The sequence below is a fragment of the Telopea speciosissima genome, chromosome 7 (genome assembly GCF_018873765.1).
Source record: "Telopea speciosissima isolate NSW1024214 ecotype Mountain lineage chromosome 7, Tspe_v1, whole genome shotgun sequence".
Taxonomy (NCBI): domain Eukaryota; kingdom Viridiplantae; phylum Streptophyta; class Magnoliopsida; order Proteales; family Proteaceae; genus Telopea; species Telopea speciosissima.
Window position 1 is genome coordinate 57511322 of NC_057922.1, and position 15443 is coordinate 57526764.

Sequence of the window (15443 nt, forward strand, 5' to 3'; positions counted from 1 at the left end):
CTACTGTTGAGAGGGTGAATATTCACCCTCTCAATACTACCGATTTCAAAACTGGACTGAAAACTACAGAAAACTTGCACAGGGACTAATTATGGGAGAAGATGAATAAAGGCAGGTCAGGTGGTCAGTTTGGTCCGAAATTCTGATCGAATTTCCCTCCTGGGTGGACTAAAACTCGATCAAAATATTGGCCAGTTCTGATGGGTGGATTGGAGTGGAGGTGGTAGGCTTGGGGAATAAGAAATTAGAGGGTTAAGGGACAGAATTAGAAACTAACAGAGTTGAATGGCTGAACTTCCTCAACAGTGGACTAATTGTTGAATGGCTGAACCTTCTAATGGCTTTAGAGTGATGTAGGGATGAAGAACACAAGTCGATAACAGCCTCCCAGGCTTCCCACCGCAAGGAATCAGATCAAGCATGCAAACAGCAGCAATAAGTTAAAGTAGAAATCGTGGGCTCTCTTGTGCTCTCTTGGGTTGCTTTACAGAATAATGAAGGGAGCAGAAGGGGTCCAAATTTAGATGGTTCCCAAATTAGGAAGTTTCCAATTTGGTCCCCCTTTGCTTGGAGTACAAGGCACAATCAGTTTCTAAACTGATGTGAACTAATGGGTGACAATTACTAATAAATAAAAATAGAAAGTAAAAGCAACTAGCATCAAAGACCACTAGACTGGACCATAACTTAAAACTGAACCAACCGGTTCATACAAAGACATAAAATAACTCAAACAACCCAAGACCAAAACACTTTCAGATCTGCATCAGGGCCATGTAAGTAAAATTTCCCTGGTTATTTTGGAGTCCAACAGCAAAATCTTTGTAAAAAATGCTCCAGAAGCACAGTTTGTTTTTCTTATCAGACTAAAATGCCAAGAATTGGAAGAATCTAAATAAACCAAGTGATGATGATAATGGCATAAAACACAGGATTCAAAATATTTGCCATGAACCTTACGCACTGCTCCCTTCATCTGCTCCCTTCTTGTTCATCATCATTTCTTGGAACTGCATGCGCTTTGTGATCCTGATGTCAATTATATTAGGTGAAACAGGTTCAAGGGAGCCATGCACCTCAACTAAGCGAAAGAAATCCTGCTTGCTAAGATTTTTCTTCTGAATGAGTTCATCGACCACAGCATCCATGAGCTTTCGATTTCGCATTAGGATCTGAAACATGCACATGACACATGGAATATGGTGGTCAATATAGTAAAATATCTAATTCATGGTTACTAACCACTGCTTCTTCCACATAAATAAGGATACCTCTTTCGCACGTTCATAACACATGTTAAGAATGCGCAAGGCCTCCAAATCAATCTCCTGGAATTAAAGATAAAAGTTGCAAGTCACAAATCACTTATACGGTAGTTGCTACTTTATGCAACACCATACAGAAAAGAAAAATGAAACCATTAACCATACATTAAGTCGATCTGCAACCCAAAAGTCAGATAACCCATAATGTTTCTCAGAAAGGCCACCGAGAACTAAAGTCCGTGCAGCCGACCTAGCATTGTCTGCTGTTTCTGACCAAATCGTGCTCAACTGCAATTTTTCATCAGATTAGAAGGCTTCAAGTGCATCATAGTAGCCCAAGACTAATGAAACAAAAGGGCCAGAAAATAAGTAGATCTCTAGATATCTGGATAACTGCAAACAAAAAAATGGTCCACACAAGCCCAGAGTCAAGAGTCAAAATACTAGCCATCAAGAACCTGATGATCTAGAATGCAGAAACAATGGAACTACAATATGGAGCAATGGTGCTTCTCCTATAACACTGCATTTCGAAGGCTTCAAGGGTTATTGAATTTCTGTTAGTGACTATTTGGAAAATTTGTGGGTATGTACTGTGAAAAAGAACCTTACAGTCTAAAGTGAAAAACACTTAAATACTGATCACCATAAAAAGAATGATAAAATGCAAAATGGTGATGAAGGAGGAATTCCTTGGACCAGCCCAAACCTGTTGGGGAACCCATATGAAGACGAACCGGGTCCAATTAAGTTTTGGGTTTAGATATCTTTGTATTATTAGTTGGGTTTATCTGAAACTGGGTCGATTAGGAGTTTGAGTTATTTATAATCTCCTTTTATTGCTATTGATAGAGTCTTAGATAGGGTTGAATTAAAGATAGCATGTAGCTGGTTTTAAAGTGTGTTTAGAGGTTTATTTAGGATTTTATTTTAGTTATCAGTCTTAGTTAAGAGTCTTTATTTGTTTCTTTCTGTTTAGAGTTTTATTTAGGATTTTATTTCAGTTATCAGTCTTAGATTTGTTTCTTTAAATACAAGGTTGTAACCTACGCAAGTTTTAGATTTGATGAATTGATTTAATTGAGTTGTTTATGGTGCCGGTTGGTACATAGCAATGGTCGTGTGACCTCTTCTCCCCTCCTCTGAAATCTTTTCTTTCTTTCCTCCATCTTCTATTCTCCTTCTTCGATTTCTTCTTCCTCTCCTTCCCTTCATTTTCTTCCTCTCTTAATTGAGTTGTTTATGGTGCCGGTTGGTACATAGCAATGGTCGTGTGACCTCTTCTCCCCTCCTCTGAAATCTCTTCTTTCTTTCCTCCATCTTCTATTCTCCTTCTTCGATTTCTTCTTCCTCTCCTTCCCTTCATTTTCTCTCCCTCCTTATTTCAACTTTCTTCTTTAATTCTCCTTCATTATTTCCCTTCCTCCTTTCCATGTTGCTAACCGATTGCAGCCATCAAGAGCATCTCTGTTTTCCCGCTGACGAATATCTTACCAAAGTTTACTTTACTGATTAAAATCTGGAGCAGGATTGTTGTTTGAGATTTAGCAGGCCGGGGTTGCGATTTGATCCTATAATTTCAGTTCTTAACAGCCTACCTGTTGTGAACACTGAACCCAAGTCAGACCTGGATTTGTACTTACTGTTAGGTTCAATAGCAGGCTCAGAATCTCCTTCCTTCATGAGCCGTTGGGTCTATTGGTATCTAATTCATAGAAGGCACTGTGTTGCGGATCAAACCTGTTGAGTTTCTAGGGCTATTTTGGTCTTATGGACTATGTACTGTTCACGTGAACAGTGACATGAACAGTGTCGTGAACAGGGGTATTTTAGTCCCCATTTTATTTTTATTGATGATTATTATAAATAGAGGAGAGGGGCCTGCGGTTAGGCATTCTATTCTAGCCGCAGGCAGCCTCCCACAACTTTGGCTGTCTCTTCTCTTCTCTTCTCTTCTCCTTGCCTTGGTTTGGTTGCAGGATTCCGGTTTTATAACAAAACCCTTTAGTCTTTCGTCGATCGAAGTTCTCTAGAGGGAGATCTCTCTTCCACCAGAAGATAGGTTGTCGCCTGGGTTCTGGTGTCGTGTGTGACCAAGGTTGAAAACGATGCCTCTTTACCCTTTTCTCGATATTTTAGGTCTCTTTTGGTTTGTCTTTTAGTCATCATTAACTTCTTTTTTTATTGTTACATATCTATCACCTCCTCCCCACGATTCTATTGTTTTCTTATTTTATGCTTTTAGTTTACTTTAATACCCTTTTGCTTCAGCTTTTATTCCCCCATGTCCCATACCTTACATTTGCTTCCAACTTCTCTCTGCTTACTTAGTTAACCCTTGAAAATTCTGGTTATTTACAATTGTGCTATTGCACCTTAGATTTGAGTTATCTATTATCCGAGTGGGCCCATAAGCGAGCCGAATAGGGTTTTCAGACCCCGGATCCGCATCAAATGGTGCACAAGAAATGGGGCCATGGCTCCTCTTATAGGACTGCACTTCAACGGCTTTAAGGCTAATGAAATTTCTCGTATTGCTATCGTGTGAATAAGAAATTTCGGAAGCTATTGTTCAGTATCATCTATACTCTAGCACTCTTACTTTTGGAAGCCATTGCTCTGCTTCAGCTATGGTGTGACAAAAACCAATGATTACTCCCATCTGTTTTCAGCCTTACAGTACTAATTTTTTTTTTAATCAAAACTCCATAAGAATCTTTTAGTAATGATTCAAGACTCGAACATACTATTGGCATTAGTTGTGTTTCAAATGAACAGCCGGATCTTGCTCTCAAAATGTAGCATAAGGTCTGGGTATGCTAACAGGGACAATTCAAAGAAGTGAAGAACTGACACAAGCCGTATGAAGACCATTGAACAGATTCACTCAGCTCGACAAATAAAATCCAGGAGTATAATCCTTGATGCTAATTAGGAAGGTGAAGATCAAATTATGAAGAAACCTACAGAAACTCCATTAGCTGCTACATCAAACTGCATAATCACCATGTTATAACCCAAACAAACCATCAGATATTCCTGCAAGAAACAATTGGCATATATATTTATGGGCAAAGATTTCATGCATGGTCGTGTCCCACTCTCACATGGAATCAAAAAGACATAACCTCCCCCCTCTATTTACCCCTCGAAGCCCCCGCCCTCTTACATGCATGGCTTGCAAAGCCGTGCATGAATCTGTCCTCTATATTTATCATCAAAACAATTAAGTAACAAAGACACTACTTTTCTTACCTGATCCTCACCATAATAGATCTCATCTGCAGCACGTGGTGCCAGTTGAACAGTAATATGATCCAAAAGCGATTGCCGGCTGTATTGGAAGTCACACGGAAAATATTATGAAGATGCTTTCCATATGCAGTCATGACATCATTAGAAAAGAAAGAAGTTAAACCACAGAGGCACAGAGTGCAACCACAGCTTCAAGAATCTAGCTTATTTAAGTGTAGGTTCCCTCTAACTGTTTGTTCTACATTATAACTGTTTCATTTTTAGTTGCTATCTTAGAGAACGTCTGCAAAATGAAAAAACAGTATGGCTTGGAGAAAGATTTCATACCTAAGCATTCCTTCCTTAAATTTCATGTGGTCCATTTTAACTCGAACATAGCCAAGTTCTCTGCCAGCTCTAGGTGCAATTGTGACCTAGACAATACAATGAATATCCCATCTGAGCACTTGTACAACAATTCCCAACCATAAAATTGGGAGGAGCAACGATATTGACAAGAAAATCAAATTTGCAGGTATACTAGGCCAAAAGTGTCAAAGATCTACTATTGAACATAAACATTAATAAGTAATGACATAAGCAGATAGCACAAAATAAGGATGACCTCAGCTTTGTAAAGACATTTCCTCCCTGCCTCTCACTGGTTGGCCTATCATAAGCAACTTGCAAAGGGCAGCTCATTTACACGCATGGTTAACTTCTAACGATAATAATAGATCCAGTATTCAAATTCAGGATATTATTGTGTTAATATACATTGTTGTAGTCCTTACCTAACAGTTTGAGCTTTTGGGATAAACAATTGTAATATGGTATCAGAGCCACGAGGTCTGGTGTTCGATCCTTGGTATTTGTGAGGGGTTTTGTGCGTTGTACCCTTGGTGGCACGTGATGGTGTCACATGCAGAGCCGTGTGTGTGGGTGTGTGGGCCTGCACATGTGAAGGGTGTTGTTATATTGATATACAATGTTGTAGTCCTTACCCACTAGACCTAATCTCACAACAGGATCCCAATATGACAGTCCAATCACCCAAAAAGTCAACAAAGTCAATCTTCTCAGATGAAGGTCAAACTTCATAAATCAATCACAAATAAATAGATTAAGGTTCCTTCAAAATATAGGGATGATCCAATGGTCGGATTAAAAGTAATTGAAGAAATTCAAATCTGAAGCTGAAATTCTAGAGGAGAAGAGATTTCAAATTAACCCAATCATCAAGAGGTCAGATCATGGTAAAACTCCAGTTTCCCTCTTGGCTGACTCAAATAATTCCCAAAATCTGAGGCCAAGTTAATGGCTGGATTCAGAGTAATTTAAAATCTCAGGCCTCTAATCCTCCTACATATATTGGAGTGGTGTTTTTTGGCTGCCACGGTCTTCTATCAAGGCAATTGAATCCATTATGTTTGCATTCCTTTGGAAAGGGGGTGATACCTCCAGATTCCTTCACCCAATTAGTTTGCCTGCCATTTGATCTCTCCAAGAATGAGGGAGGCCTTGGCTTGAGGAAGATCAAATTGATCTGGAAAATTGTGACTAAGCGGGACAGCATTTGGGTTAATTGGGTTTACTCTGGTCTTCTCCATAAGGATTCCATCTGGACAGCTTCCATCCACTATGATGCTTCTTGGGTTTGGCGCAAAATCCTGAATCTCAGGCCTCTAGCAGTGGATGTCATCTCCTTTAAGATTGTTGATGGGGAATCTACCTCTCTGTGGCTTGACTACTGGCATCCCTTGGGTGTTATTCACTCAGTTGTGGGAGATAGAGCTATATATTCTTCAAGTATCTGTAAGTTCTCCTCAGTTGCCTCCATTATTTCCCAAGGTGTTTGTGAACTCCCCCCCCCCCCTTCCCACTCCCCAGTTTTTGCTGCCATTTGGAACTCTTTACCCCCTCCCCCTTGGGCAGAGAACCAAAGGAGATTCGGTAGTTTGACTCCCTTCCTCCAACGGCATCTTTAGTTCCTTTTCTGCTTGGAACCATGTCAGATCTTGAGATACTTTAATTCCTTGGCATAAGATTGTTTGATTTAACATCGTCACAGCTTCACTGTTTGGACAGCCCTCTAGTGTTGCCTCCCAACTCAGTCCTTCCTCATCCACCGGCAAATTACCGTCTCCCTAGCATGTGCGCTATGTTGGAATGGAGTGGAAGATGTAGATCACCTTTTCTTCTCCTGCCCTTTCTCCTCAATTGTTTGGAAAAGGGTATTAGGTAAGTGCTGGCCTTGTAATAGAAGAATTCTCCCTCTTGCTCGTGAATGGATATGGATGCATATGACTTTTGCTCGGAATTCGATCTGTGATGTCGCCAGTAAGCTTGCCTTTGCTGCTACTATTAACCACATTTGGATGGAGCACAATCTCCGCAAATGGACATCCAATTCCCGTTCATTCGATAAGATTTGGAATTCCATCTTCTTTGGTGTAAGCTCTAAACTTCACTTGTTGCCACATGGTAGTGTCTCTGATACCCCAAGGAACAAGCTCATTGTTGTCTCATGGGGCCTGCCTTTATCTATGTTGCAACTGTTTGTCCCTCCCTCTTCAGTTGGGTGCTGCTAGTCTTCTTTTGTTCTTGTATTTTTCCTCCTCCCCTTCAGGGGTTTCTTGGTAATGAATTCTTAACTCACCCAAAAAAAAATCTCAGGCCTGGGAGGGCCTTGAAACCCCCAAAGGCCTGTTCTAATCTGATAAGTAAATCAGTCTCAGCCTCAGGTGATCAAAGAAGCCAGCCTGAAAACTTGTAGCAGCAAAACAGAGTATAAGAAAGGAGAAGAAGGATAGGGAACATCTCTCAGGTTAAGGGTATCTCACCCACACTACTTCACACAGACTTCAGACAAATCAATCTCATTCAATAACCAAATTCGTCTATGGTCAATGGCCCTTACAAGGCTTTTATAGAAACTGAATTAATAGTCTTAATCTGATTAGGACTTAGGAGAATTAAAACCCAAACTATTAACTAATAACTAAATCCTAACTTAAATAGAAATTAAAAATAAAACAAACTAAAACTCTAATTCAAGCTCCCACGAGATGGACCATTACTTGGTCCATGAACCTGGCCCCCTTTCTGGTTTAGGTTCTTGTGGGTATACTTGATGTAACGACCCAACCCCTCCTCTAGGCCCGGGACATAATATTGTCCGCTTTGGCCTCAAGGGCCTCACAACTTTAAAACGGGTCATACCAAGTAGAGGAAACCACACTTTATCAATAGCTCAGGATCTTCCTCCCTAACTGACGTGAGACTAAAGTTCTTGGCTCACCTCACCAGGTCTCACCTCCTCGTTTCTTGGCATAGCCTCACCCCACTCTACAGGACACAGCATCCTCGGTGTCCTAGCCCCACCACCGGGGTCAGGAGTCCTCTACTTGGTATGACGCGTTTTAAAGCCGTGAGGCCCTTGGGGCCAAAGTGGACAATATCATGCCAAGGGAGTGGCTAGTTGTTACACATGAGAACCGAGAATCTATCTACATCATCGAGCTTTTGAGATAAGCAGTTGCAACACAAGATTATATTGAACCTTTTAATATGAAGCCCACCACACCTCTTGGGGCTGTTATAACGCTACACGCCAAGGAAACCAAGAGATCTACAATATCGCCTACACTACCTGGAGATATAGTATTTTGTAGTTTAGAAACATGTAAGGTGGCAGACATAGGTGTGGCCTCTATTCTAAAGTGTCGAGGAGATGAGGACACATAGATCACCATACACAAACACCCCCCCTCCACACACACGCGCACACACACACACACACACACACAAGGGAGAAGGAAAAAGTTTGTCGTGATCTTGTATTATCCAAAGTATTCGACACCCAAAAGTCTCTGTGCATTACTGCACAGAAGAATATCTTAGCCTTAACCCTTGAAGAAACCTTATAGTTCAGCAAAGCCCCCAAAGGACCTATTGTTCATTTTATGCCAAATACTCCAACTGGCTACCGCAGGGATTAAGGCCCACAGTTTCTTACCTTTACTGAATTGCTGCTTCTTCCATCTCCATAATAGGTTGGAAATATCATGTGGCATTGTCTGGCTGACATTCAGCTCCTTAACAACTCCAGACCGATGCCCCAAAAGCAGAGGCAGTGGATAAACAAGTGGAGTATACCCATTCAACATCCTTGAAGCATAACAAACAGACACTTGGTGAGCATAATATATCAAAATGCACCTTCACCACTATGCCTATAAGGAATTGGATTTTGGTGGGAAGTGGGCACTCCACTAAATCAACAGGATAATTTTTCTCACTTGTATCTTCAATAACTTCAAAAAAGAGAAACTGTTGGAACCGCTTCCTCTAAAAGGCCAACCTTGTAGGAAAGGGAAGAAACAATATGTATATCATACAGGAGCTCTAACACAGCGGACTATCCAAAGAGGGACACGGGTGGATAAATAATTTTTTAACACCTGCCCGCTCCCGGGGGGACTCGATACCGTAACCCTTGCCTGCTTCGATACCATGTTGGAACCGCTTCCTCTAAAAGGCCGACCTTGTAGGAAAGGGAGGAAACAATATGTATATCATACAGGAGCTCTAACACGGCGAACTATCCAAAGGGGGACACGGGTGGATAAATAATTTTTTAACAGAAACTAACAAAGAATAGGCCCCAGCATCTTCTCTCATCCAGATTCATCTATAACCTTCACCTTTATTTGCAATGAGTCCTCCTAAAAGCCCAATAACTGAGAAAACTGTCGTTCCCATCAATCTTTAATATCACAGCAAATAATAATAGTCCAAAATTTGTTCACAGAAACAATGAGGTAGTCAACACCTTCGCATCTTTAATAACTTCCACACCAGAAACACCTGCAAAAGTTTCAGAGAAAGGCCCATCCATACATCAAACATCCTTCCAAAAGAAGGTCCTATACCAATATCTAATGTAGATCGGCTGTCTAAAACCAGCCACAGGTGTAGGGATTCTTCCCTACACCAGCAGTAGTGTAGGTATAGGGTAGGTGTAGGGATTTCCCCTACACCAGCACTAAATCGTGGGATTAGGTTTAGAATTTATTAAAATTTTGCTTAGTCTTTTATTTGAGTTCTATTTAGAGTTGTAATCCTAATTGGGATTTAGCTTTGAATCCTAGTTTTAGTTTGAGTCCTAGTTTGAGACTTGCCAAGTGGACCGCATACTACTGATTGGGAGAGGACCTCGCCCTTCCCTATCCATTTTCGATCTAGATTTCCCGAGAAAAGCAAGTTGGCACTTATTGCCTGCCCTGTCATGTTCTCGAAGGGATGAAGGAGCACCCATTCTACTCCCAGCTATAGTCAGTTAAGGAGGCATCAAAACCGACGTTCTACGTCCATTGTGATGGAATCATGCATCAACAGATTTTTCGGCGGAATACCGTGCTTGTTAGTCATCAAAAAGTGGTGAGTCAAACCAATTCACTCCATGCTTTTGTTTTATCTACCCCGGGGCCAAGGGAAAGCGCTAAAGGAGAACCAAACAAAGAAGGGGATAACGAGTGGACTAGTTGGTGGTGTACGCGTTACCTTGCCTTGGTGGTTCTATCTTGGTTGCCGAAGTGGGTTCGACGCTAAGCCAGAGTTGATTAGATACAATGCCTATCTTTTTATTCTTCTTTTATCCATTACTTCAACATTGTTAGGTGCTCAATGGCCATTTCTTTGCACTAGCGTATACTGTTGGATATTAGTCTTAGAAATCTTTATAAACTAAGAGGAACACAAGAGACAACGTGTAAGTAAATATATGAAATAAAAGAGTTGAGTGCAGGACAATACAAACTCAATATTCTTAAGATCGGGAAAGTTCACAGCTACTACGGCCATAGCTACTTCATTAAGAGCTAGTTGCTTCCACATCTCTGGGCTTCTCTCCTTTCTATCAAGCAATCCTCTTTCTTCTATTTGAGCAGCTTGTAATAAGTCATCAGTTGTAATCTGTGGAAATCAAGAAAAAACTTTACCAATCCTTTACTAATTCGAGTGATTTTATATTATTAGTCTTAACTCTTAAGTTTACAAGTCCCACCTCAGACCTTCCATCACGCATCATATTAATGGCAGCAATCTCAACTATGTTGGCTAGCTCTGCACCAACCATTCCTTCTGTGATACTAGCTACAGCCATATAATCCACATCCTCGGCCATTGGCTTCTTACGAGCATGGACCTGTTAATATAGGAAAAATCATAAGTTATATCTAACTGCAAAAAGCTCAACATAACAAGGATCTAGATATAAATTCCACAAAGGACACCAATAGATGTGACGAAGAGAGAAAAATGAATCAATGTGTCGGTAAAAAGCACTACCTGCAGAATCTCAATTCGGCCAATAAGGCCAGGTTTAGGGATATAAATTTTTCGATCAAACCGTCCAGGTCTCACAAGTGCTGCATCCAGAATATCTGGTCTATTTGTGGCAGCAATAGTTATCACATCCCCTCTTCCTTCAAACCCATCCAAGCATACAAGGAGCTATAAGACAAGGAAACACCAATACCTATTAGATATGTACAACTAAAAGCGAGTGGCAATAATTCATCATTCTTAGATATTGAATATCTTCCGACCAACCTGGTTGAGAGTAGCATCACGTTCTTGCCCCCCAGAGCCTTTAATAAGACCACGCTCCCTTCCAACAGCATCTAGCTCATCAATAAAAACCACAGCGGGTGCCTACAGAATAAGAAATATCATTTCTATGTGAATGTGAACCTCCAACAAAAGCATATCCAAGACAAGAGAAAGCAACCTACCATCGACAGTAATAGCAAGAATCATTGAGGGGAGAAAAAAACTAAGCTTTTCTGGAACAAAGATTGATGCAGGAAAGGGATAAAAAGAACCATACTAACCTGCTGCTTGCCTACATCATATGTCTTCTATTTATTCAGTGAAAAAGAGAAGAAAATATAGGAAAAAAGACATAACAAACACAGGCATGTCAATTATTGATGTTAGAGAACAATTTCATGATGTGGATGGATATTGGACATCAAGAAGAGTAAGCCCAAACTAAATAACCAAAGAAAAAGGATAGGTTACAAAAAGTGCTTACATTCTCCCTTGCTTCTTGGTAAAGTGATCGGACACGAGAAGCTCCCACGCCAACATATATTTCCACAAACTGAGAAGCAGAAATTGAGAAGAAGTTCACACCTGCCTCACCAGCTACAGCTTTTGCCAATAATGTCTTCCCCACTCCAGGTGGACCACAAAGAAGTATGCCACCTAGAAAGCAATGATCATCTGATTAGATGCTTTCATTGAAGCTAAGTAACCTATGATGTGCCCACCATGGTAAATTTGATGGAACCTAAATGTCATGGGACAGAATGTGCTAGCAAAAGAAATGTTGTTAGCATTATGCCTACATGGTCTAAGAACTGGCATGAAATAGAAGAACAATATTAGAAGAGAATCAGTAATAAAACAGAGGAGAACACCCAAAGTGATGAGTTCCTAATCAATAATCAAAGCTTACATAGAAATTTGCAAGCCCCAGATATCTACTTAACATTGTTTGAAAAGTCAAGAAGGTCAAGGCAGACTACCAACTAATTTTGTGATGCAGGACACATAAAGTTCCAGATGGACCAAAAAGAAAATAAATTGGATTTTCTGTAGGCTCGTGAAAACAAGGGTGTAGAGTGCTTCGTATACTTTCTATAGGGACAGCTCAAAATTGCGCAAGAAGAAAGAAAGAATATATAATCGCACTAAGGGTTCCTATTTCCTAAGCAATTAGACTCTCTTTTTATAATTATCATTTTATTCATGAAAAAACATAGTGATACAATCCTGAGAAAAGGACCATAGCTCACAAATCTAACCCATTACAATTACAATATAGTTCACAGCTAGTACAACTCACAAAGGAATATCTTCCCCAAAATAAAATCTTGGTTGAATGACCTTTTGCCTTGCCAATTCATTGGTAGTTCCATTGGAGCTTCTTGTTATCCATTGGAAAGGGAGGGGGGGAGGAATCCAGCTGTGTAGAAAGTTGCTGAATAGACCTCATAAATAATAAGACTGTAAGAGTTGGAAATAAGCACTATTTCAATTAGAGAATAATCTAACTAAACAGTAGAAAATATTCCATTTATTCACGAAAATATGAAACACATGGGGTAATACAGACCCTTGGACTCCTAAATAAACATACTCATGCAAGAATAGAACTTCCATCATGGACTTATAGCCCACTGGTAATTTGGTCATAACTTTCCTAATCAACTTGTGTTTGCAAAATCCTGGTCTCATTGGAAAGGTGGCTAACTTATCAAATAACAACAAAATCATGCAACACAGGCAAGTTTCAAGCCCTGAAAATTTGGCCAAAAGAAAAGCAAAGTCAACAAAAGAAGTCTGAAAAAAAAAACAACCCTCTTGTAGAGAAGCCAAAAAAGAAACTAAGACAACAACATGCAAACGTAAAACCAAAACCAATGTAAACTAACATAACAGCAAAACCAGACTACACAGCTGGTTGGATGAAAGACGAAACCAATTTCACCGCACCCCTTTGGGCAAGAACAGATATCCCACTAATAAAGTAATAAACATCACAACCAAACCAGAAATAATATGATGTCAGATACTTAGGCCTATTTTAAGTGTCAAAATGGATGCTATGAACATCAAGTAACAAAAGCTCTAACTACATTATCTGAAGGCCAGACGGTGGTTGACCTGGAACTCTCACATTTAGCTAAATTCAGTGGTGCAAACAGACTTTCGGCTAATTCCTCCTTTAGATAATCATCATATCCATGCAGCAGCATCTTCAGTCAAGAAATCTAATGGTCATATGGATAAATTGCAGGATCTGCATATCTAGTTAGACTTGGTACAGTCATTAAAATGGTCCAGTGAGAATTTGAAGAACATAAATGGGGATAGGCAAATGTATACCATACTATCACACGATCTTGTTCAGGATCACTCAGATCTTTTGCTCCAATCAAAGTGCAGAAATACAATCATAAGATACACGTCTTGAATGAAATCACAAATATATCATTCTTATAAATATGGTTTCTGCTTTTATTGATGAATGACCTTCAAAATGATGTTAGGGAACCCTAAATTGCCTCAATATTTAGCATTAATCAAAAGGAATGCACTAACCCTAACAGTATGCAAAGAAATTTGACATTGTATTCACTCCTTCCTTTTTTGCCTGGATATAAAATATTTCAAATGAAAGCACCAACTCTAATATGAAACAGAGAACTCTTGCCTGGTATTCTCACTCCTCTTCTGCGGTACATTTCCCCGTGTGTAAAAAACTTCACAATCTCCTCAAGCTCAAGCCGTATTTTCCCAAGCCCTGCAACATCTGAGAATTTCACATCAGCACCTCTGTCCAGATACTGAGGCAGCCTTTTATTACGTGCTCTACGAACACGAGCACCAGACCTCATGAACTGCTTAGCCATTTTAAGATAAAGGTCCTTCTCATCTGTTCCTTCTTCATTCTCATCACCTTCTACCTCATCCCCTTGGAGTTCTTTCTCTAGCTGCTTCATTTTCTTCCTCTCTTCTGCTTCTGCTTTCTCAATCTTCATCCTATCTTCATAATCCTTCTGTTGCTTCCTATAGTTAAGAACAACTGTCCGATAAAATATATAGAAGAACAACACCCCAAGGGCAGTTGATACATTTTGATCCCGAGCTAAGCCAGCCCACACCGATGCCATATACTGATAATCCTTCCTTGCCCTAAGCAAAGATTCTTCGTACTTGATCTTTTTCAGTTCTTTCCTCCTATTCTTCTTTTCTATCTTCTTCTGAGCTTTGATCGTTTTCTCCATCATTTCACGTTCTTCCCTCAATCTGGCTAATTCTTCGGTCTTTCTCTTCTGCATCTCTTTACGAAACGTCTGGAACTCCAATGCCCGTTTTGATTGTGGCTTTGGCTTCAAACGCGAGAAAATTGAGAGTGGAATTTTTGACAGAAAACCTAAATACGGTGATGGAATTTCTGGTTTTTTTATGGGCGGAGTATAAGCATTCACGCAAACTGAATCCATCTGTAACTTATCCCAAGATTCCCAAAATCTTCCGTCACTTTGGACCGACGGTAGTACAGTTCTCACAACCCTCGAATCATCCAGTACCACAAGAACAGTATCCGGCCGCTGCTTCAAACTGGATGTAGATAGCTTGACTATGTGTTTAAGCTTCCCTTCTTCCTTCAAATTCAATATTTCGGTGTATGGAATCCGATCAGTAACAATGGGGAGTCCCTGAGACCACGATTTCAATTCTTCCGGCGATAAGGCTTCCATCTTTTTGGCCGAACGTTTTTTCTCCGAAACCTTAGTTGCGGCATGAGCTTGAGGGAGCGAGGAAGATATAACTGTGAGAGTAACACTGTATTGGAGCAAATTGAGTCCATTTTTCTTCTTACTTTCTTCGTTTTGTTCTTCTGTGCTTTTAGAATGACAATAAACCTGCGAAGGTATATAGAAGGAACTCCTACTTCGACGATAAAACGGTATATCCCTCGAAGGAAGATATGAGAACCTCAAACAACCGAGCTTAAGACCGTCCATGGAAATTGACACAACAACAAAAACGAACTGATAACCCACAGCTTTACATTGAAATGAGATAATCAGTATAATGTTTTACTTGATCGATTAGACATTGAAGTTGCAGACAATTTTCAAACACGTATTATGTGAAATCTCTAGCGAGGGAGAAGAATTAAAAAAACTTTTTGCCCTAAATCACTGTTCGCGTGGAACAGAGAGAATGGGCGATAAGAAATGGATATAACAGAAAGAAACTCATCGTCGGGTTAGAGGTGTCGAACAGCTCGCGTCTCTCGAACGAACAGTAGTGTAGATGAAGAGCTCATAAGTCATAACTCGTCAATGATTCGTATAAGTG

General features: G+C 40.1%; 1 protein-coding gene across 3 annotated transcripts in view; it reads right to left on the bottom strand.

Moving 5' to 3' along the window:
- The window catches only part of LOC122668060 (probable inactive ATP-dependent zinc metalloprotease FTSHI 2, chloroplastic), a 30262-nt gene extending 15024 nt beyond the window's left edge, over positions 1 to 15238 (bottom strand). The window contains exons 1-11 of one of the 3 annotated variants that reach the window (XM_043864604.1): positions 13786 to 15238; positions 11599 to 11771; positions 11115 to 11216; positions 10851 to 11015; positions 10567 to 10707; positions 10317 to 10475; positions 4848 to 4933; positions 4521 to 4599; positions 1431 to 1553; positions 1272 to 1328; positions 956 to 1172 (exon numbers count right to left, since the gene is read on the bottom strand). In XM_043864604.1, coding sequence (XP_043720539.1) covers positions 957 to 1172; positions 1272 to 1328; positions 1431 to 1553; positions 4521 to 4599; positions 4848 to 4933; positions 10317 to 10475; positions 10567 to 10707; positions 10851 to 11015; positions 11115 to 11216; positions 11599 to 11771; positions 13786 to 15103 — 2619 coding nt within the window. In that variant the 5' untranslated portion in view covers positions 15104 to 15238 and the 3' untranslated portion in view covers position 956. Of the gene's footprint in view, positions 1 to 950; positions 1173 to 1271; positions 1329 to 1430; positions 1554 to 4520; positions 4600 to 4847; positions 4934 to 10316; positions 10476 to 10566; positions 10708 to 10850; positions 11016 to 11114; positions 11217 to 11598; positions 11772 to 13785 lie in introns of all 3 variants that reach the window. The other 2 variants (XM_043864605.1, XM_043864606.1) reach the window with 2 other exon arrangements.
- Positions 15239 to 15443: the final 205 nt, after the last annotated feature.